Consider the following 24,444-nt stretch of genomic DNA (forward strand, 5'->3'; position numbering starts at 1 on the left):
ATCACAAACAAAAACAAAAAAACAGGAAAGGGCAATTTTTTTAGTGCACTGTAGTCCACCAGGAACCAGATTAAGTCCAAGAATATAAACCTTGACTGAGGCATGGAGAGACTCAGCAAGACCCAGCTAGGAGGAAAAGAGATCTATATAAGAGACTGAAATCATGTATTTAAGACTGACAAGGACAAAGGAGTTTCCTTGAGTGAAGACATGTGCTCTGCTCCAACAGCCCGAAACAGGTGCTTTCAAGAGCTTTGTCAATGCAATCAGCCCTCTCTCAAGAGCGAAGTGCATCTCCACAGCTTGCTACTTCCTCCATCGTCCCTGCAAGTTGTAGGAGCAAAAGAGTGGCACTATGTCCAGCTTTGTCGTTTCCTCCAGACGGGAGAAAAAGAAATTGTGAAGCCTAATTTAGGCTGTGTTACATCCCGTATTCCAATTAACAGAATACTTTCCTCGTATGAATTTATGCAAAGAAAATAAAAATCCAAAACACAACACTTACTTTTGAAGAAAAGTATCAACATCTGCAACTTAACAGCTACAGGCGTGATCCAACTTAGCTTATATAAAAGATATTAATCATGTCCCATGTCTTAGGGAGATGAGGCAAAGCACATAAAAATATTTCGGCTGAACATTATATACCATGAAGTTTGATCACTCCAAAGAAATAAGGGGACTGTTGACATTTTATTCTTAAAAGGGACACCATCAACATGTAGGTTGCTTTTTTACTGGGGGAGAGGGGTGTTGTTTAAATAAAGTGAATTAAAAATAGAGCTGGTTGGAAAACTCCCTCCCCACTGCTACACACAACGGAAAAGATCTTTTTGACCAAAATGAAAATCTATAGGAAAGTTCTCTGTTTGGCTTGAAATGTTTCTCTTTTTGAATGATTTTTGCTTTGGTGGGGAGAAAACACTAGATGCAGATGCCATACTTTCTCTCACTTCTCCCCTGAGAAGGGATCTGAGGTGATGAGAGTGTGTGTGGAAAACATTCCAAAATCTGTCAAAAAGAAGCTTCACAGGAAGTAAATTGTAACAAAAACCTTTAATTCCTTTTGAATATTGTTCTAATTGTTAAGTAGTTTCAGGTACTGCACCTGTCTCAAGTCCCCTGCCAATTTCTAGTTTTACATCCACTTTTTCCTGTTTTTTCCCATGTCACTGTGTGAAAGATCCACATAAATGGGAGGAAAGGACCACACACGTGAAACCATAAGTCTGAGTGTGTATCAAGTGTTGCCAAATGCACAAAGCAAACACACTGGGAAGATATTATTTATCATCCCTCTGATGCTACAATTACAGCCATTCATTTCTTGTTAAAAACATTCAGAGTTATGATTTTTGGCAGTTGATGGTGTTCCTTTAAATAGATCTGCAGAAAACTAGCCTGAACTGGGAGTCTATTTCCAGGGGATTCTATTCCAACAGCAACTGCACTATGTATTGATACTTGCTCTGCACAGTTTATTATAGTCAACAGAGTGGTGGTTCACACTGACAAAAACTGGTGCCTCAAGCATTAGTCTACGACACTAGGAGGTGGCCTACACAAAACCACAACAGAGCACCCACAGCAGTGCAGAACACCAGCAGCATTGTGAGTGACTACATACTGCACCCAACTGCAACTGCAAGAGAGAAGAGTTCATCTTTGTTGGACCAATTCTAAATGAAAACCACTCATTGAAGTATACTTTCCCCCTCCCACCACCCCACCCCTCCCTGAAAGTTAACCCTTGGCTGCCCTCCCTCACCCCTCCAGTATTAGCTATTTGGCTACCGTTACATTCACTGTAGTGCTTTGACAGCTAATGGGCAGCGTGTTCCCATGTACAGGTCCCCCTTTCAGCAGGTCTGTACTGGAGCTTCCATAACGCTCAGCAAAGCAAGCTGAGGGTTTTAAGGTCTCAGTGCCATCGTGAAACTGGAGCGTTCCTTGTGTAATGCCAACAAGTTTGCACTTTGCTGTTTTGTTAGGGGACTGCGTGAAAGCGAAGCTCTGAGGTAAGTCAGCCCCTTTTTCTCCCAAAGGTAGCACGCGAGCCAGCTTTTTGGCCATATTTTCTCTAGGATACCTGTAGGAGCTAGACACCTCTTGGGCCTGTCTTGTCTCAGTCTGCAGAGGTAAATTGGATGGTCTGACCATGTGTCTAGGTGTCTGAAGCATTAAATTACTGGCCCCAGTATCCTGAGGCATCCTGTCCGGAGTCTCCCTGGCATTGTTCCATCCCAGGGACACGTAAGGGGAATTCACTTCTGACTGCTCAGATGTATTCCAGTTGCTTTCGACAACAGCAGCCCTTGCAGTTGGAGTACAGCTCCACGGTTTCTCTCCCCCTGAGGAAAGCTCGGCTTTGTACTCTACATGCTGCAACCCTGGCCAGGTAAGGACCCCATCAGCTTCTCCTCCTTCGGAAGGAGACAGCTGAATGCTATCCTTGCTTCTGCTCAGCCTGGGGACAGAGTCCTTTTTGCCACTGTCCCATTTAGACCAGAGCTGACAAGGCTTAAGGCCATTCTTGGAGAGAGGCATATCTGCAAGCTCCAACTCCAAGCTCTCCGTGTCAAGTGACCTGCTCCTTCTGTTGATGGAGAGTGGTGCTGGCATGGAGGGGCTCAAGCCGTGCAGGTGCAGGTGACGGGGAAGGCTGCCAACACCCCAGTTACAGCTCTGGAAAGAGTCTTGAGGATACCCCGGGAACATTCGTTCATCACATTCGGCAAAGGACTCCTTTTGCACGTAGCTGTCATCAAAGGCCTCAAAGGATGCAGCAATGTCCTCGTCGGCATTCATCTCCAGATGCTGCTCACATTCTCCCTCACCTTCCTGCTCCACATCCACTATGTCAAAAGTGACCATGGTTGGAAGGACAGAAAGGTTCTGAGTGAAGGAAGAACCCGAATCAGAGCTACCCAGGCTTTCAGAGAGGCTGGAGAAGAGAGTGCCGTTGCTAGTGAACTCAACCAGCGCTTGAGAGAAGTTAACAGCATGCTCGGGTTCACATTCACTTTCTGTCTGGGGTTCCCTGAGGCAGTTTTCCACTCTGCTGCGGTGTTCATTTTGAAAACAGTTATCAGGGTCATGTGTTCTGTAGCTGGGATAGGTCACGGTCACAGTTTTGGCTGGGACTAAGCTACTTAGTCCCCCAAACACTGCATGATCCAAATCAGAATCAAACACAGAGTTGTTTTTCATGAGCTGAATAAGGCAACTTCCTTGGGCTTTTTGGCCATTGTAATACTTTTCTGGACACAGTGTCCCTTGAAAGTCCCTCCACTCAGGATTTTCCAGTCTCGACACTGAAATCCCAACATCTACACTTCTGCTCAAAACTGGAGAAGCAACTTGCTCGCTACCAAGGCAACTCTGATTTTTGCCAATTAATTTGGCTGCTCTAGTATTACATTCAATGTATTGCTGGTCTCTGGGACATTTCTCTTTGCTGGGGGCATCCAGACGTTTTGCAGCTGGTTCCCTCTGAAGCTCCCAATACAGCAGCTGTTTCTGAATAGCAGCCAGCCTCTCTTCCTCAGTCTCCATCACTCCGCTGCTCTGCCCCATCATCTGAATAAGGTTCTTCTCGGCAGGGACAGCAAAGTCTAAGAAGCGGCTGAAGATCTCTGGATGAGATGCTTTGCTCTCAAATAAGGATTCGTCCCCGAGAGAGGGGCTCATCAGGGTGTCATCGGGCTCATAAAACTCATAAAGTGCATCACCGCTGTAACTGTCTCTTGGGAGACGGTCCTTCTTGATTTCCCCAAGTTCATCCTCTGGCCCTGGTGTGGTAGAGTCATAATAACCCTCATCGCTATTGGGGGCAGATTCTTGCTGGTCACTGGGCGGTGTTAAGAGCTCTACATCATCCATCCCACCTCCAGCGTACAGATGGGCCGCCTCCTCACGTAAGCCGCAAGTCTCCAGCTTGCTATTCACTCCCTGCAGCTTGGGACTGTTTATGGGCTGAGGCAGCTTGGTTTCGTAGCGGCTGTCCGCCTCGGTGGTGCCCTCCCACAGCTGCTGGAGGTACTCCTCTATCTCCTCTGGCGTGGCCATCTCCTCCCCTCCTCCCTGGTAAGTGACAAGGCATGAGCTTCTCTTGGCAGCATCTCTACTGCGCTCCACGGAGATCGTGCTCTCAGCAATACTGTCGATGTCTGGCTCAGCAATTATGTCTCCACACCCAGTGAGGGAATCAAAACTTTTAAGGGAAGTAACATCTCCAAAGATCAAGCTGAGCTGGTCTCCGGAGTGTACTGAAGGGGGGTCGTTGTCTGGGTAGTCAGGATGGTGTGAGTCTGGGAGGCCACCGTAGGGTGAGCTGGCACAGACGATAGTCTCTGCATCCAATTTCACATCTAGAATATCGTCTTTGCCCACAGGCACCATTGCTGCATCTCCTTCCGAGCTACTTTGAGCAGCCATGAGCCAGTCGGTGTTTTCTCCAAGGTTGGTCGTTGTGCTCAGTGAGCAGTTACCATCCAAGCTCCCTGTGCATGGTGCGGGGAGAGGGGTGCCTCTTGGACTCTCCTCCTCAGAGGCTCGCTGGGTTTCAGCCCCCGCCTCTCGAGTTTTCTTGGCTTGCTTTCCATCCCCACAATCAGCAGCCCACTCCGCTTTCTCAGACTCGGCAGTTTTGTTCTTTCTGTGGCGCCGGATGCTGTTGAAAAGCCCCTTCAGCCCTTTCTTGGGTCTAGGGAAGGACAACGATTTGTCTCCATTGGGCTTTTTCTCAAAGCCCTCGGCACTCCCCAGGGGAGAGCTCTCCTGCCTGCCAAACTCAAATTTGACGCTGGCTTCCGTTGCCAAGTGAGCGCTCTGAGAGCTTGGCAGCGGGCGAGGATGCGAGTCCATCCCTCCATTCAAGGGGCTCTCCAACCGCAACCTCCCTTTCCCATCCTCATACGCAACGTCGCTGATCCCATCGTGCGTCTTACTTTTACTGAGACCCTTTTTGGAGGCTCCCTTCCCTTGGCCTTTATTTTTTCCTCCAAAGAAGCTTGGCAGGGTGCATATGTTCCTCTTCCCCCCAAAGAGCTTGAAGGCAGTTTTCTTCAGCTTGCCAGGGGGTGCCTGCTCCACAGCCACAACAGAAACATCGCTCCATTCAGGCAGCCGGTCACCTGCTCTGCTCTCCTCCTGCTTCCGGTCTCCTCCCTCAACTTGCCTGCAGATGACAGATGGAGAGCTGGTTCCAACGGCCTCCTCTGTACAGCACGTTTCCATGGCAGCTGTTACAGCCACGTATATTTAGCTGGAAATAAAGATTTTGGTAGCAGAGTCTTCTTCAGGACGTGTGGACCAAAGCATCATGATTGATCTAAAGGGACGAAAGAAAGAAGAGAGACATGAGAAACCATTAATGCTTGGCTTGGAATCACTTGAGTGGGTGAAACAAGGCAAAGAGGTCGGGCACATTCATGACCACAGTTGGAACACTAGCTAGAGAGACCTCTATAACGCACTCTACAGGTTAGTTCTTTTTATTGTCTCTCCTCTCAATAATGACTGGGGTTTGAACTTAATGCTGGTTGCCAGATTGCTAGTTTGTTAAGCCTCCATTTTATCCTCAAGGCAGAAGTACCACTTCCTCAATATAAACACTTCCCATATGGAGAGACAGATTTGCTTTCTCTGGCTCATTGTGGTTGTCTGAGAGCATGTGTGTTGTTGCCACATCTCCACAGAGTACTGGACAAAGACCCACCAAACTCACTGCACTGACTTTAGTCACCACCAACTTTCCAGTATTAGTTAGCCCCCGTGATCTCGGCGCCTTTCTGCTTCTCCAAAACAATTCTCCAAAATATTCCCTATCAACATTTTGCGCTTAACACTTAAATACAACCAATTCAAAGCACAAGCACTAAACTGACAGTGTTTCTCTGAATAAAGAGTGTGATTTTTATTTGCACTAGATTTCACTTGTCTTTAAACATCTTTCAGGAAAGCTAGAATTACATTAAAAACCAGTTCAGTACAAACCTCCCTGATCAGATCATCTCAGAAACACCAGAGATAGAGGCTTTAATCTGATGCTGGCTCGATGTGAACAAAATAAAATTGTTTCTTTTTGGCGTTGGGACAGGGATGGAGGGGGTGGGGGAAAAGAGAATAAATCCAGTGAAAATTGATATGCACTGCTGGGCTTTTATGCCTGCAGCTTAGATTTTTCTGGTCTGAGGCCAGTAAAGCTTCCCCCTCACCCCGAATTTAAACAAAGATCCTGTATGAGGGTGGGGGGGGGGGAAAACCACCCAAATCATGGGCCTCCTAACACCCACGACTTGAGGGCAAATCCTGATGACGAAGGATTTTACTTGAATCTCTGGGGGACCTGGCAGTCACCGGAGGAGCAAGAAAGCAGCATTTTTATTGGCTTCTATTATTAATAAAAGCCTTGGCGTTCGCCCTGTTCACTAAAATTAATCGCTAAGAAGCGGATGGGGCAGGTTGTAATTATATTAAAGTGATGGTTACTAGAACATTACAAAACAGAGTGATACGCAGGTAGCAATTTGAAAACTGACTTCATCCTCCCCTCCCCCCTACAGACTGTTGCGCTGCAGTGACAGCATGTATGGTAGCTAAGCATGCACACAGAATGAAAGCAAAGGAGGGCACTTTGCCACACCAGAACTGGCTCTGCACTGTACAACTTGTGAGTTTAGTACAGTATTAGAGCTTAGACTGGGAATTAGGAGCTATTTCTAGCTCTGCTGTTGATTTGCTGTGTGATCTCAGACAAGTCAACCACTCTGTTCCTCAATTTCACCCCTCTGAGAAGCAGGGGGGAAAAAAATACTGACCTGCCTCACTAATTTCACTGATGTGTATAATGGCCTTAGAGGTCCCTGCTATAGAAGCATTCACTTGACACATACACAGTATACCCACCCCAAGTTCCATTGTAGGAGTTCCCTTGTTGCTTGGCAAACGTACTTAAGTCATTGGTAAATTTGATTAAACAACGTTATTGGGATGCACGATATTATGCTTTGGCCATCCCTCCTGTTAACGCCAACCATGCTAGGGAGTGTGCATTTACCCAAGGCAGGAAGGAGAAGGGAGGAATTAAACTTAGGGTATGCCTACACTGGCAGAGTTACATCGCCACTCAGAGAGCACTGAAGGGAAACCGCTGTTGTGTGTTCACACTGTCAGCTGCCTGCGCAATAGCGTGTTCACTTGCAGTGGTATTCAGAGCAGTGCACTCTGGGCAGCTATCCCACAGAGAATCTCTTCCGCCGCTAAGAGTTGTGGGAAGGCGGAGGGGGTCGCATGGCACCTGCATCCTGTCCCAATGTTCCATGATGCATTGCTTCACATCCCAGCAATCCCCTTCCATCCGCATTTGGCGCCATCTTTCAACAGTTTGTGTACTGCACGCTCTGCCTCTTCAGTCTGCAGGAACGGATCCCGCACTATTGACCAATATGCCGCTCACTCTTACTAAACACTTCATGAATGGCAGTGGAGTTATTCCTTAAACCACAAGGGCAAGAAGAGTGCGACATTGATCTCGCCACGCGTAGTAGCTATGACACAAGATTTCTTGGGGCATTCACGGAAGTGCTGACCACAGTGGAACTCTGCTTTTGGGCTTGGGAAACAAGCACTGAGTGGTGGGATCACATTGTGATGTACGTCTGGGATGACGAACAGTAGCTGCAGAACTTTCGGATGAGGAAAGTCACATTCATGGGACTATGTGATGAGCTCACCCCAGTCCTGCGGTGCAAGGACACGAGAATGAGAGCTGCCCTGTCGCTGGAGAAGCGCGTGGCGATTGCACTGTGGAAGCTGGCTACTCCAGACTGCTACCGATCGGTCGCTAACCAGTTCTGAGTGGGAAAGTCGACCACTGGACTCATGTTGACAGAAGCGTGCAGAGCCATTAGTCGCATCCTGCTTCGAAAGACCGTGACTCTGGGCAACGTGAGTGACTTTGTGGATGGCTTTGTACAAATGGGCTTCCCTAACTGCGGAGGGGCAACAGATGGCACGAATATTCCAATTCTGGCACCAGACCACCTAGCCACCGAGTACATCAATCAGAAGGGGTATTTCTCAATGGTTCTCCAGGATCACCATGGATGTTTCACGGACATTGACACAGGCTGGTCCGGAAAGGTGCACGACACACTCATCTTTCGCAACACTGGCCTGCTCAGGAAGCTGCAAGCAGGGACTTTCTTCCTGGACCAGAAGATCACTGTAGGGGAAGTTGAAATGCCCATTGTGATCCTTGGTGATCCTGCCTACCCCTTATGAAGCCATACACCGGGCACCTTGACAGCAGCAAGGAGCGGTTCAACAACAGGCTGAGCAAGTGCAGAATGACTGTTGAGTGTGCTTTTGGCCATTTAAAGGCCCGCTGGCGCTGCCTATATGGGAGGCTGGACCTAGCTGATGACAATATTCCTATGCTTATAGCCACATGCTGTACGCTCCATAATATTTGTGAAGGGAAGAGTGTGAAAGCTTCACTCAGGGCTGGACCGCTGAGGCTCAGCACCTGGAGACTGAATTTGAACAGCCAGAGACCAGGGCTATTAGAGGGGTGCAGCGCGGGGCCATAAGGATCAGGGATGCCTTGAGGTAGCAATTTGAAGCTGAAAGCCACTAATATTTGTTGCCATGCTTAGGAGTGCAGTGCTTGTAATGCTAGGAGGCGATTGTGATTGGTGCAGACAATGCACTATGATTCTGTTTGCTTTCAATTAATGGAATAAAGATTGCTTTAAAACCAAAACAATTATTTTATTAAAAAACAACAACAACCAGAGGAGAGACAAACAAAAATAAAAAACACATCAGCACTATGGGGAATGGGGGAAGGGAGGGTCCCAAGAGGAGGTGGGGTCCCGGGACAGTTAAAGATTTGTGTATGTCCAGGTATCCTATGCAACTTTGTCCTTTGGAGTACAGTGCAGCAGGTACTGTACTTCAGGAGGGCTAAACTGCAGAGGGATGGGTGTTGAGTGCAGTGGGTACTGGGAGTCCGCAGGGCTGGACTGTGACGGGGCAGGAGTGGAATGCAGAGTGTACAGACTGAAGCCAGGAGGGTGATAAGAGTGTGTTGGCAGTGTCTGGGGGGGTGCATGGGAAAGAGTTTTGCGACAGCGGCCGCAGGGGAGGGCAGGTGCGGAACTGCTCGGTTTGCAGTGCTAGTAGCGTCTGGAGCGTGTCCGCTTGAAATTCCATAATGTTTAAGAGCTGCTCCGTGGCTTCATTCTGGCGTGCTGCATTCTCTTTTCGGTCCCTCTTCTCGCTGTCCTGTCACTCCTTCAATTTTTTTTTTTGGCCGCGGAGAGCATCGTGACTTCACGCAGAAAGTCCTCTTTAGTTCTTCGTGGCTGCTTTCTAGTTGTGCGCAGCCGTTCTGCCGGCAATAACAAAGAGGGAGGCTGGGCTCCCCAGGCCATATCTGTGAAGCCAAAATGCAACATTTTACAGAAGCAGTATTGTTTGCAACACAGAGACCTCTGATTCAGTGATTTAAAACACCGCCACTAGTCACATACCTGGTCACTAACTGACTGACTCCAGGCAAGCGCACAGGAGCCACAAGACCCCCAAAATAGTGAGTAACCACGAGAGCAGGGGAAATCAGTGTCCCAGGACCGTACTGTACACTGGGCACGTGGCTCTTGGGGAGACCCAGCAGTGTAGGGGGAGGGGCTTATAATCATTACTGTCCCCACATTTTCCATAGGCTGTGTTCATTATGGAAGATATCCCGTTGCTGAGGGTGAGCAGGGAATCAAGGGAGGGTCTTATCTAAGACTGCCAAAGAACCTGCAGCAGCAGATAGCCCAGTATCTCCCTGAGAGTTTTGTGGAGATCTCTGAGATAGATTCCCATGAAGTGAGGGAGTCAATCAACAGCCTGGTCCGCCGCTCAGACTAGGCATGTGGTGGTATGCATCAGACAGACACAAGCCTGCTTTCTGCAACCCTCCTGCCCCCAACAACTTGCTTCAGCAATTCCCAAAATCAAAGCCTCTTACCATGGGCCTCCTCTTCTGTTTGCACTTCGCCAAGATCCGACAGCTGTGACTGGCTAGCCTCCTCCGGGGTACAGAAGAGCTCCTAGCTGCATGCATCTCTGACCTCCGAGTTGTCCTCTGCCTCTGGGTCTCCCTCCCCCTCTTCATCCAAGATTGCCTCCTCCTTGCTCGATCCACTCTCGATGGGTGAGTCACCGAAGTATCCACAGTGGCCTTTGCAGTAGAGGTGGGGTCGCCACCTAGTATTGCATACAGCTCTTTGTAGAACCGGCAGCTCGTGGGCACAGCACCGGAGCAGCGATTTGCCTCCCGCACCTTGTGGTAGGCATTCTGCAGCTCCTTCACTTTTACCCTGCACTGCAGTGTGTCCCGGTCATGGCCCCTTTCTATTATGCATCATGAAATCTGTCCGTAGGTATTATAACTCCTACAGCTGGAGCGCAGCTGAAACTGGACAGCCTCCTCTCCCCAAATGCTGATGAGGTCAAGCAGCTCAGCATTGCTCCATGTGGGGGGTCGCCTGGTGCGTGGAGCAGGCATGGTCACCTGGAAAGATGTGCTGAGACCACTGCACGAATCACCGAGCAAACAGGAAGGGGACTTTCAAAATTCCCAAGGAATTTGGGGGCGGGGGCGCCTCACGGTTGGTCACCTGAGGGCAGGGCAGTAGTGTTCAAACCGATGACCAGAGAGGCAAGAACAGGCATTGCGGGACACCTCCTGGAGGCCAATCACAGCACTGTAATCAACCAGGGTATCTACACTGGCACCGCGGCGCTGTAGCCCTGGTGCAGAAAGCTGTACGCCTCTTATTGGGGTGGTTTTTTTACAGCACTGCAATTGTGCAGTTTCTGTGCACTTACTGGCTTGGCAGTGTGTACACCTTGGGAGTTACAATGCAGAAAGCTGCTTTACTGCGCAGAAACTTGCCAATGTAGACAAGGCCTCAGAGAGACTTTCCAAAGGTTGCACCTTGTCAGAACATGCTGCTTCCTCCCACGCACGCTCCCAAATCCCCATCACACCGAGGTGGTTGCTTTGCAATTACTTTAGCAGTTCTCCTAACTCCAGCAGGAGATAGACACTACAGGAAGTTTTGTTCCTAGCTAAGGGAACCATGGGACATGGGCAGTCGACAAGAAATTATCTCTCTAGCGGTCTGGGGGAGAAACACATATATAAAGCACAATCAATGCCTAGTTTGAAGGCTCTGCTCTAAAGGTGGCAAATGATCAAGGCAACAGGGCTATGCCTTGCACTGTATAGCTTCTATAGGAAAGGGCCCTGCTCAGTTTCCGCTCTCCTTAACAGTTAGAGATGGGTCAACACTGGATCTCAAATCCCAACCCATTTGATTTTCAGTTAGCGAAGCCACCTCTACAATTCTGATGCCAGGTCAGTTCCAAAGCATGAAGGGACCTATTTTCCACATCAGGTGGGGATGCAGTTGAAATCTCATGAAAGCCATTTACAAGATTATACACCATCTAATCTCAATCCAGACACCAACTCAACCTTACATAGGTTGTAAACCTAATCTGGATATGGATGCTTGAATGCCTTGGCAGCCCATTGCTACTAAAAGAGTGTCCACCTAAACCAGTTTTGATAATGATTTTATCAGAAGTTTCACGATACTTAGACCTGGTCTACCCTTCATAAACTGTCTTGAGTCAACATAGCTGTGGAAGTGTCTTCACTTAAATTTGGCTCCTGTCAATGTAAGTGCCTCTCTATGCTGATTTAGTAACACCCACTCCCCGAGTGGCGTAGAGTCACGGATGATGTAATTAGGTCAGTGCAGACACTGCTTACTGGCCTTCAGGAGCCATCCCAAAATCCCCACAGACAGACAATACAATCGATACAAGCGCTGCTGGTGAGGACACATGCCGCTGACACAAGGAGCCAAGTGTGCGCACACACAAGCGATTTAATAACTATGGTGGCTGTATGCCAACATAAATTAAATCGATATAATTTTGTCCTGTCGACATGGCCTTTGTGTTTTTCTTAAAGCCCCGGTCCCTGGAATCTGCCATTATGTGCGAATCTCAGCTTTCACTTAAAATATAAATAAAGAGAGAGATCGTAGACCTCATGGTTGTGAAAAAAAAATCTTGAAAGATGACCCGAGTGACCCCTTATGGCTCAAAAGGCAAATAAAAAGCACTCCCCTTTTTTTTTTTTTTTTTCTTTACAAAAAGGAAAAAAATCTCATTATTAAGCCAATCCCATGATTACTTTTGGTTCGGTCTCTTGTTTTTTGACCACTGGGGCCTAAAAAGATGCGTTTCCAACTTGCATTAGTTAACTCATGTTAAGTAAAATCCTCCTCGTGAAGACAGGGCAGTTTGTAGTTTTCACACAGATTAGCAGGCCAAGGTAAATCCCAGCCTCCCCTAGAGCAGGCTGAGTTAAAGATGAGCTCCATCTTCACTAGGAATTTTCTTCATGTTGAGGATAACTCGACTGAAGAACACACTTTTTTTTGCCCGCTACTGAAGATGCATCACTGGGATCGGCAATACTGTTAGCACAAAGTGCTGGTCCCGCAGCAGGGAGATGTCTGTTGTTGCAAACGGCATAGTAATAGAACAACAGTGGGAAAAAAAAATTTTTAAAGCACTTCCACTGCAAAAATGTAGTACCAAAAAAAAAAAAAAACCACAACCCACCAGGAAAAAAATTTATTTTAAAGCTCACCCTGGCTCAAAATCAGCACTGATAACAATGTATACCCACTCTGTAACCACAGGACTAAACCAGAAATATGGTTGCCAGGGGCAAAAAAAAGTATCCGTAAGGAAAGAGAACAAGGTTAGAAGCCATGATGGGATGAGACTGCATCTCAGCTACATTAGGCTTTTTTGGGGGGCCTAGATTTTGTCTGTCCTAGAATAATACACACCACCTATTACTAACATAGTGCTTTTCATCAGTAGATCTCAAAGCACTTCACAATCTTTAATGTATGTAACCTCAGAACACTCCTTGAGGTAGGGAAGCATTATTATCCCCATTTTACATATGGGGAACTGAGGCACAGCAAGGCTAAGGGACTTGCCCAAAGTCTCCCCATGTCCTAGGCCAGAACCCTAGCCATTCTTCCTGCTCTCAGTAGGATAAACTCAGTCAGCCACCAGCATTTTAAATATGTCATCATGCTCCACCAGTATACAATTATACAACCCAGTGGTTAGGACATCAGCAGCTAGCTGCAGCACTGTCTACAGTAGCAATACCACATTGCTACTACTGGGGAAGCTGATCTGATGGCAACAGTGTATGAGATGGTTTTTAAAAAAAAAAAAAAGATAGCTCCTAGTCTACATCATTATACACGGCAGGTTTACATATCACAATGGGAGAACATCCAAATCCTGTCTGCAGTAAATGGTGGGTACTAATTTTCCAAGGTTTTTTCCTGTACAGACACACCCAGAATCTCCAAACAAGATCAGGGTTCCAGTGGGCAAGACTACAGTCAGAGACAGGCCCTAACCCACAGTGCTTAAAAACTAAAAACAGATACGATGCCGCAGCGTGGAGATGTATTCCAAGACTTGTGTTAGAGAATCACGTACCTGCACAACTGACAACTTCCCAGTGCTACAGCAACTTTCCTTCTTTGTCTATATAGATAGGGGGAAACAGTGTTCACATTGCATGCAGCCTGGCCTCGATTTTGGCTGTGAGACAGATTTTTCTGATCATGCTGGCAAGAAGAGAAAGATATTATACAGACGCTCCTAACTACAGCAGAGAATCTTGCTAGTCAGTGGATCTTTCTATAGAGTTACACACCTTCATCTAAATATGGTGGCAAAATGCAAATGACTTTTGCCCAAATCATTTGCAGAGGATCATGTTGGCCCCTTAATGTTTTGACAAAAAAGTTTAAAGAAAATCCACTGTTGACTCTGTTAGCCATAGTGTTTAAAAGCTAACAAAAAACTCCCCCATTCTGCATTCTACAGACTTGGGAAAATATCACCTCTGGATTTAGGGACATTTTCTTCCATTAATAGCCATGTGTGTAATCACTTTGTTGAGTCCCTCTGCTTCACGCGGACTAACACCTCTTATAGTAAACAGGCTGCTAGCTTTTCATTGTGTTGCATCAGAGATTATTTTCAGTCAATCAAAGAAAACTAATCAGTGGGTGCACATGGTATTTATTCCAGACTGCCACAGTTTGTTTTACCCTGTGCTATTTCTCTGCAAACAAGTTAAACTGGAGGCTAAATGCAGAGTCATTCTATGCAGTAGACAGTATACAGAGCTTTATGTTGTCAGGGCCAGATCCTGCATTCCCACTGTACTTGGGACTCGCACTGAAACCAATGGGAGCTTAGGATAAGCTAGGATTCACAATCACACCACGACCAATTAATTCTCACAGCTGCCAGCCAGCCGAGTACCATCACTCCCACGTTACAAAGGGGAGGTGGTGAATTAAGAGACTTGCCGAAAGCCACAGAGGGAGGGATTTGGTAGCAGAGTCAGGAATTGAACACAGGAGATCCGGAGAGTACAGATCTGGGAGCCAGGAACACATCTACTGCTAGTGCTCAGGCAGTTCTGTTTGTTTAAAACAAAAATCTATACAATTAGGGTTAAAAGAAAATAAACACACCCAGTGACATATCTCCTACTTCGCCATTATTTTTTAAATACAAGCTTCCACATGGCTTTAAAGCTTTACAAAGTCTAAGAACTACCCTAGGGTTCATGTCAAATATTTAAAACAGAACCCAGCACTTTCAGGCACTTATTGTGCTGGGCATCCTAGGCAACATTTGGGTTTTACTTGAATGCAAGAATGAAATTCCTATTTTTTTTCTATTCCCTGGGGAGGAGCTGGGTGTTTCCTTAGTGGGAACACTGAGGAAATAAAACCCACAATGTAAGGCAGTTAGCAGCAGAGAACTCATGCAAAACTTCCAAGAGAGATTGCAAGCAATGTGCTATCAGATTATCTGTTATCATCAGAGGCATTGTTTCACTCAAGATGTAGTTTCACACAGCAGTAGTTTCTCTTTGCAAGCAGCTTAGCAAAGGTAAGTCAACAGTTGAGACAATATTTATAGCTATGAATAGGAACCAACAATGTCTGGAATGTAACAAATATAACAGCACCAGATAGCCCAGTGGTAATTCTACTACAGCCTTGTCTACACCACTTTAACTATATATACTGTATAGTTAAAGAGGTACAAATCCCCTACTGTACAGAGAAATAAACTGTACCAGAATAAGCACAGTTATACCGATATTATTGCATCCACACTAAAGATTCTACTCGTATAACTGTTAGTTTAAAAAAAAAAATCCACACACTCTCACAGTTTAACTATTTTGGTTAGGGGGCTATGTATAGACGAGGCCTTATACTGCTAAAATAAATCTCCCCAGTCCCTATGCGTAATATGTAGGGCCCTACCAAATTCACGGTCCATTTCGATCAATTTCATGGTCATAGGATTTTTAAATCGTAAATTTCACGATTTCAGCTATTTAAATCTGAAATGTCATTGTGTTGTAATAGCAGGGGTCCTGAGTCAATATTCCCTCTAATTTTTTCCATCCATGTGCGAAATGAATTTGTTATGTGCACCATATCGAGGTAATGTGCGGATGTGTGCCACCAGTAGAAACCAAAAACCTAGATATAATATATATTTTTTAAAAGTTACCATAGGGATAATTACTCCAGTCAGAGGGTCCTGTGGCACCTTTAAGACTAACAGAAGTATTGGAGCATAAGCTTTCGTGGGTGAATGCCCATTCACCACTGCTGATGAAGTGGGCATTCACCCACGAAAGCTTATGCTCCCAATACTTCTGTTAGTCTTAAAGGTGCCACAGGACCCTCTGTTGCTTTTTACAGATTCAGACTAACACGGCTACCCCTCTGATACTCCAGTCAGGACAGGTTAGGCATTTTAGAACTCACTACTCAAAGAATTAAATTTAAGTGTAAGAGAAAAATAAAAAATATGAAATGCATAGACCAGTCTAAAAACCTAAAATAACACACTTTGAAAGAAGCATTATTGTTGTTACTTCTTGATACAAGTATGTGTTGGGAAGCAAGTGTGAAAGAGAGTGTATGTCTGTGACAGAGAGACACACTGTCTGTGAGTGAGAGACACACGCATTGCCCCTTTAAGTACTCTGCCCACCACTTTAAGTATGCTGCCCTTTTAAACAGATCCACACGTTCACACACAGCAGCAGCTGCCAGCAAGCTCCCTCCGTCCTGAGCCATGTAGTCCTGAGCCCTGTTGTGTGTCCCCCTCCTCCCCCCGCGCTCTGTGGAGATGGGATACAGGGGCCGGGGGAGAGGGACACCCTGACATCAGCACCCCCTCCCCCCCTCAGCACAGCAAGCAGGATGCTCCCGGGAGCAGCTCCAAGGCAGAGGGCAGGAGCAGCACGGCAGTGGGGGGAGGGACACCTGACGTGCATGGCACTTGAGAGCCTGCTGGGTGGCCACCCAGCTGTGCAGCTTAGAGGGAACTTAGGTCCTGACCCAAAAAGGAGGGTTTTTGTGGGGGCGGGGGGGCACACAAGGCTATTATGTGTGGGGGGAAGGGGAGTTGCAGCACTGCTACCCTTACTTCTGCGCTGCTGCTGGCAGCATCACTGCCTTCAGAGCTGAGCAGCTGGAGAGTGGCGTCTGCTGGCCAGGAGCCCAGCTCTGAAGGTAGAGCCACTGCCAGCAGCAGCACAGAAGTGAGGATGGCATGGTACGGTATTGCCACCCTTACTTCTGTGATGCTGCCTGCAGAGCTGGGCCCTCAGTCACCAGCTGCCACTCTCCAGCTGCCCAGCTCTGAAGGCAGCAGTACAGAAGTAAGGGTGGCATGGTATGGTATTGCCGCCCTTACTTCTGCACTGCTGCTGGCGGGGTGCTGCCTTCAGAGCAGGGCGCCAGACCAGCAACCATTACTCTCCAGCCAGCCAGCTCAGAAGGCAGTACAGAAGTAAGGGTGGCAATACCGTGACCTCCCCTAAAATAACACTGTGGTCCCCCCTGCAACTCCCTTTTGGGTCAAGACCCCCAATTTGAGAAACGCTGGTCTTCCCTGTGAAGTCTGTATAGTGTAAGATAACAGCACACAAAAGACCAGATTTCACAGGGGGAGACCAGATTTCATGGTCCGTGACGCGTTTTTCATGGCCGTGAATTTGGTAGGGCCCTAGTAATAGGACTATGCAACCACAAACAGACACAACTGTTGCTCCAGTTCTCATTTTAAAAAGTGTTTCTAGCCCAGATGTAATCTGATGCAGTGACATCTGCTTGGGCCTGCAAACAGCCTGCACTGGTAGTCTGAAGAGCCATGAAATGTTCCCATTTGGAATGTTACTCTGAAGCCTAATGAGGATACACGGAAATGTCAACATCGTAAAAAGTATCAGGGGGGTAGCCGTGTTAGTCTGTATCCACAAAAACAACGAGGAGTCTGGTGGCACCTTAAAGACTAACAGATTTATTTGGGCATAAGCTTTCATGGGTAAAAAACCCACTTCTCCATACATCTGAAGACTTTTTTATCCATGAAAGCTTATGCCCAAATAAATCTGTTAGTCTTTAAGGTGCCTGAAACTATTTCACTGCTGAGCATTTTAGCAGAAACATCTGTGTTCCTCTATTGCTCTGGGTGCATTGCCAAATATCTGAGTGGGATTTAGTGGGACTGCTACTAGCAGTCCAGATTTTTTGTGGAGGTGGTGAAAATGAGGAATTAAAACCCTTTACCCACATTTTGTTTTAAATGACCTTCACCCCACCCTAAGGGAAAAAGATATAGGAAATGCACCCTCTTCTGAGAGCCAAAAGACTCATCACCCTCCCCCACACCCTAAACTTCTACAAAGCCTGTTATGCACCTTCAGTGCAAATGCCTGCAGCACACTAGAAACACAGGGGGCAAAATGAACGGGTATACTGGACTGATTGTACTACACTGGGATGTGACAAGTAGTAACAGGCGGAGGGGGGGAGGCAAAGTTGGAAAGGAGGCGTCAGTGCAATGTACTTCTGGAGTTCACGCCAAATAATTTAAACTAGTGTATTGCATGGGGGGGGGGGGAGGGAGAAGGAGGTGCGAGAGATTCAATTAGGTGCTCTACATAACCTGTTGCAGAGAAACAAAAAAAAGTCATTACCCCCCCCCCCCCCCCAAATAAGTCACACGTACAAGTTCCATTTCACACACTGTTTTGCTGACCCTGCTGGCAAAGAAACAGCATTTTGTAGAAAACAGTACTTACCTACTCATAACATTAGTACTTTGCTTTAGAAAAAAACGTTGTAGTTGCTGATACCAGCAGATATGAAAATTCTAAAATACACTGCCATGGTCCCAAAATAAGCTGCCATAAATTACCTTTGTTAACAAAAACTCTGAAAGCATTACACAATTAAAGAGTATCCTGTTGGAAAGCTGCAGTCAGAGTGACCTTCCATAACAGAATATCCACCAGGAAAGTTTTAAAAGTGTCAGCACTGAGGCCTGGTCTAAACTGAAGTTTTATACCAGTATAATTATCATCACTGAAATTGTTATCCCAATACAACTTCTACTGTGGACAGAACTATACCTGTATAAATGTGCCTTATACTAGTACAGCTTAGGGTACGTCCAGACTACCCGCTGTATCGGCGGGTAGCAATCGATTTATTGGGGATCGATATATCGCGTCTCGTTAAGATGCGATATATCGATCCCCGAACGCGCTCCCCGTCGACTCCGGAACTCCACCGGAGCGAGCGGCGATAGCGGAGTTGACGGGGGAGCCGCGGCCATCGATCCCGCGTCATGAGGACCCAAGGTAAATTGATCTAAGATACTTCGACTTCAGCTACGCTATTCACATAGCTGAAGTTGCATATCTTAGATCGATCCCCCCCCCCAGTGTAGACCAGCCCTTATTCCGCTTTCCTTACAGGAGTAAGTTATACCTGGATAGAGCACCTTTACACTGGTATAACTATGTCCACATGGGAGGGGAGTGGAGGGGAGGGTGTACTTCTTTAATCTATAGTGGTAGAGTTACACAGCAGTACTACAATTGTAGTTAGACAAACCTTGCTCACCAGAATCCTAAGCGTACTTTTTGGACAGACATTTTGTCATTATAAAAACAAGCATTTTGATTGATAAAAATGTGATATAACAGATGTCTCAAAGAAGGTCCTGGGACTCCAAGACATCTTGGGAAGAACTAGGACTGTTCCAGTTAAAACTGAGATACATGGTCACTTTAAGAAGGTCCACTAAACTTATCTGTACTGTTTTCCCCACCTCCCAGAGCGTGTTAAAAATAAATCTGCACTGGGACAGGAAGAATGGACTGGATGGCTTAAGGAGTGGGACACAGAACCTTTCACTCTAGCTCATGGATTCAGCCCAGACTTTGGTTGTGATGGAAAGTAATTAGAACCCAGGTGTAGTGACCAATGGGTGAATATCTTGAGTTGGTGAGTTTCTGTCCAACTCCCAGGGAACAGGCATCCATATCAAAAGCCACCATCACTATCTGCATCTTTGTCTGGCACCAAGTCTAGCAGGGAGGCCAGAGATTGAATCAACAGGGAAACTTAACTCCTCTCAGATCCCTGGGAGGCAGCCCTACAAGTGGGAGGTAAATCCTTGGGTGGGGTTGTAGTACAGTTTTCTTCCCATTGTGTCTAATGTGTAAACAGAGGAAGTCAATCAACACAGCTGTCAATCCAGCAACTTTCCAAGCTCTAAATTCGCTTTTGTCACCAACTTCTGTTTCTCACTTAAGAGTCTCTCCCTCCCCTTTCAGAAAAACCCAACTATTTCATGTTTCACAGGCCTGGTCTACACTACGAGTTTAGGTCGACTTTAGCCGCGTTAAATCGAATTAAGCCTGGACACGTTCACACGACGAAGCCCTTTCTTTCGACTTAAAGGGCCCTTTAAACCGGTTTCTTTACTCCACCTCTGACGAGGGGATTAGCGATAAAATCGGCCTTAGCGGGTCGGAATTGGGGTAGTGTGGACGGAATTCGACGTTATTGCTTCATTGTGACCGCTCTGGACAGCACTCTCAACTCAGATGCACTGGCCAGGTAGACAGGAAAAGCCCCGCGAACGTTTGAATTTCATTTCCTGTTTGCTCAGCGTGGAGAGCACAGGTGACCACGCAGAGCTCATCAGCACAGGTAACTGTGATGGAGTCCCAGGATCGCAAAAGAGCTCCAGCATGGACCGAAGGGGAGGTACGGGATCTGCTCGCCATATGGGGAGATGAATCAGTGCTGGCTGAACTCCGAAGCAGTAAACGAAATGGCAAAATATTAGAAAAGGTCTCCAAGGCCATGAAGGACAGAGGCCATAACAGGGACGCACAGCAGTGCCGCGTGAAAATTAAGGAGCTAAAGCAAGCCTACCACAAAGCCAGAGAAGCAAACGGAAGGTCCGGGGCTGAGCCGCAAACATGCCTCTTCTACGCGGAGCTGCATGCCATTCTAGGGGGTGCAGCCACCACTACCCCAACCGTGTGCTATGACTCCCTCACTGGAGAAACACACAGGGAAGAGGGTTCGGAAGAGGAGGATGGAGAAAATGTAGATAGCTCACAGCCGCAAGGAAGCGGAGAAACCGGTTTCCCTAACAGCCAGGATATGTTTGTCACCCTGGACCTGGAACCAGTAACCCCCGAACTCACCGAAGACCCTGAGGGCACACACGGGACCTCTGGTGAGTGTACCTTTGTAAATATTACACATGGTTTAAAAGCAAGCGTGTTTAATGATTAATGATTAATTTGCCCTGGCAATCGCGGCCAGTACAGCTACTGGAAAAGTCTGTTAACGTGTATGGGGATGGAGCGGAAATCCTCCAGGGACATCTCCAGAAAGCTCTCCTTCATGTACTCCCAAAGCCTTTGCAAAAGGTTTCTGGGGAGGGCTGCCTTAACCCGTCCGCCATGGTAGGACACTTTACCACGCCAGGCCAGTAGCACGTAGTCTGGAATCATTGCATAACAAAGCATGGCAGCGTATGGTCCCGGTGTTTGCTGGCATGCAGACAACATCCATTCCTTATCGCTCTTTGTTATCCTCAGGAGAGTGATATCATTCACGGTCACCTGGTTGAAATGGGGCAATTTTATTAAGGGGAAGGGACATTCAGAGGTGCCCGTTCCTGCTCTGCTGAACAGAAATATTCCCCGCTGTTAGCCACGCGGTGGGGGGGAGGGGTGAAGTGATCATCCCAGAGAATTGGGTGTGTGGGGGAGGGGAGTTAGTTGTGTTTGTGCTGCATGTTAACACTGAAACCGCAGCCCCTCCTTTTACATTGCAAACCCATTTTAAATGGCCAACCCAACGGGTGCTTGGTATGGGAAATGAAAGCACTACTGTTTGAAACCATTCCCACATGTTTAGAAGGTTAAAAAAGCCAAAAGACTGTGTCTTACCATGGCTGCCTGCAAGCTGAAATCTGTGGCCTGGCACTGCGTGAGTGATCTCTCACACCAAACCGGCAGGCCCTCAATATAAGAGGAAAAATGCGACCTTGTAACAAAAGCACATGTGCTGTGTAATGTGAACAGCAAAATTTACCGTGAAAAAGTGTACCCATTGTTCTCTAAAATGTGTCTTTTTTAACCACCTCTCCCTTCTCCTCCACCAGCTGCAAATGTTTCTCCTTCACAGAGGCTAGTGAAGATTAGAAAGAGAAAGCGTAGGATGCGTGATGACATGTTTACAGAACTACAGATGTCCTCCCACGCTGACAGAGCACAGCAGAATGCGTGGAGGCAGTCAATGACTGATTTCAGAAAAGCACAATATGAACGAGAGGAGAGGTGGCGTGCTGAATCGCGGGATGAACAGAGCAAGTTGCGGGCTGAAGAGGATAGGTGGCGTCAGCTTGCAGACAGAAGGCAAGAGTCGATGCTCCGGCTGCTGGAGCATCAAACTGATATGCTCCAGTGTATGGTTGAGCTGCAGGAAAGGCAGCAGGAGCAGAGACCGCCGCTACAGCACCTGCGTAACCAACAGCCCTCCTCCCCAAGTTCCATAGCCTCCTCACCCAGACGCCCAAGAACACGGTGGGGGGGACTCCGGCCACCCAGTCACTCCACCCCAGATGATTGCCCTAGCATCAGAAGGCTGGCCTTCAATAAGAGTTAAAGTTTTAAACTGCAGTGTGTCCTTTTCCTTCCCTCCTCCCCCACCCATCCCGGGCTACCTTGGCAATTATCCCCCTAGTTGTGTGATGAATTAATAAAGAATGCATGAATGTGAAGTAACAATGACTTTATTGCCTCTGCAAGTGGTGCTCGAAGGGGGGAGGGTAGGGGAGGGTGGGGTGGTTGGTTTACAGGGAAGTAGAGTTAACCGGGTGGGGGGGGGGGCGGAGGGTTCATCAAGGAGAAACAAACAGAAGTTTCACACCCTAGCCTGGCCAGTCACAAAACTCGTTTTCAAAGCTTCTCTGATGCGCACCGCGCCCTGCTGTGCTCCTCTAACCGCCCTGGTGTCTGGCTGCGCGTAATCAGCGGCCAGGCGATTTGCCTCAACCTCCCACCCCGCCATAAATGTCTCCCCCTTACTGTCACAGATATTGTGGAGTGCACAGCAAGCAGCAATAACAATGGGGATATTCTTTTCGCTAAGGTCTGAGCGAGTCAGTAAGCTGCGCCAGCGCGCTTTTAAACGTCCAAATGCACATTCCACCACCATTCGGCACTTGCTCAGCCTGTAGTTGAACAGGTCCTGACTCCTGTCCAGGCTGCCTGTGTACGGCTTCATGAGCCATGGCATTAAGGGGTAGGCTGGGTCCCCAAGGATCACGATAGGCATTTCAACATCCCCAACGGTTATTTTCTGGTCCGGGAAGAAAGTCCCTTCCTCCAGCTTTCGAAACAGAGCAGAGTGCCTGAAGACGCGAGCATCATGTACCTTTCCCGGCCATCCCACGTTGATGTTGGTGAAACGTCCCTTGTGATCCACCAGGGCTTGCAGCAGCATTGAAAAGTACCCCTTGCGGTTTATGAACTCTGTGGCTTGGTGCTCCGGTGACAAGATAGGGATATGGGTTCCGTCTATGGCCCCACCACAGTTTGGGAATCCCATTGCAGCAAAGCCATCCACTATGGCCTGCACGTTTCCCAGAGTCACTACCCTTGATATCACCAGGTCTTTCATTGCCCTGGCAACTTGGATCACAGCAGCCCCCACAGTAGATTTGCCCACTCCAAATTGATTCCCGACTGACCGGTAGCTGTCTGGCATTGCAAGCTTCCACAGGGCTATCGCCACTCGCTTCTCAACTGTGAGGGCTGCTCTCATCCTGGTATTCTGGCGCTTCAGGGCAGGGGAAAGCAAGTCACAAAGTTCCATGAAAGTGCCCTTACGCATGCGAAAGTTTCGCAGCCACTGGGAATCGTCCCACACCTGCAGCACGATGCGGTCCCACCAGTCTGTGCTTGTTTCCCGGGCCCAGAATCGGCATTCCACGGTATGAACCTGCCCCAGGAACACCATGATTTCCACATTGCTGGGGCCTGTGCCTTGTGAGAGGTCTATGTCCATGTCAATTTCCTCATCACTCTCGTGGCCGCGCTGCAATCGCCTCCTCGGCTGGTCCTGGTTTTGCTTTGGCATGTCCTGGCTCTGCATATACTCCAGGACAATGCGCGTGGTGTTCATAGTGCTCATAATTGCCGCGGTGATCTGAGTGGGCTCCATGATCCCAGTGCTAGCTATGGCGTCTGGTCTGAAAAAAGGCGCGAAACTAGTATCTGACGGACATGGGGAAGGAGGGAGGGAGGGGCGAGTGACGACATGGCGTACAGGTACAGGGAATTAAAATCAACCAAGGTGGCTGTGCATCAGGGAGAAACACAAACTGTCACACAGAATGGCCCCCCCCAAAGATTGAACTCAAAAGCCTGGGTTTAGCAGGCCGTTGATTTGACGGAGGAAGGGGGAAGCAAATGAATACAGAACAAATCTATTTTTTACATCTTAAGACGACGGTGCAGCATGACTGATAGCCCTCGGCATCTTCTGGGTGCTTGGCAGCAAATACTGGGCGCTTGGCAGTTATAGCCACATTTTTCCTGTATGATGACGATGGCCTTCAGGCCTATTGCACGATCTGCTGCTCAGGGAAGACTCTGCTAATGTGCGATGGGCGCTTGGCAGAAAATGGCATACTACAACTGATAGCCATCATCGTCATTGTGAAGGCAGCAGAATATGACTGGGGGGATGGGAGACTGGGGGACATACGGAGTTCCAGCCACTGCTGTACGACGATGACGGTTACCAGTCGTAATAAACCATCTACTGCCAAAAGGCAAAAGTCAAGGGCTGGTGCAATGCAGCCCCACGGCTGCCAGCACCCAGATTGCCGATGAAG

At 47.7% G+C, this 24,444-nt stretch overlaps 1 protein-coding gene across 1 annotated transcript; it reads right to left on the reverse strand.

Annotated features, from left to right (window-relative positions):
- Nucleotides 1-1,782: 1,782 nt before the first annotated feature.
- On the reverse strand, nucleotides 1,783-5,238 carry AMER1 (APC membrane recruitment protein 1). The gene has a single exon (XM_065411333.1). The coding sequence runs from the start codon at nucleotides 5,236-5,238 to the stop codon at nucleotides 1,783-1,785; it is 3,456 nt and encodes a 1,151-aa protein (XP_065267405.1).
- Nucleotides 5,239-24,444: the final 19,206 nt, after the last annotated feature.

This window comes from Emys orbicularis, chromosome 9 (assembly GCF_028017835.1).
Source record: "Emys orbicularis isolate rEmyOrb1 chromosome 9, rEmyOrb1.hap1, whole genome shotgun sequence".
In the NCBI taxonomy this organism is placed as follows: domain Eukaryota; kingdom Metazoa; phylum Chordata; order Testudines; family Emydidae; genus Emys; species Emys orbicularis.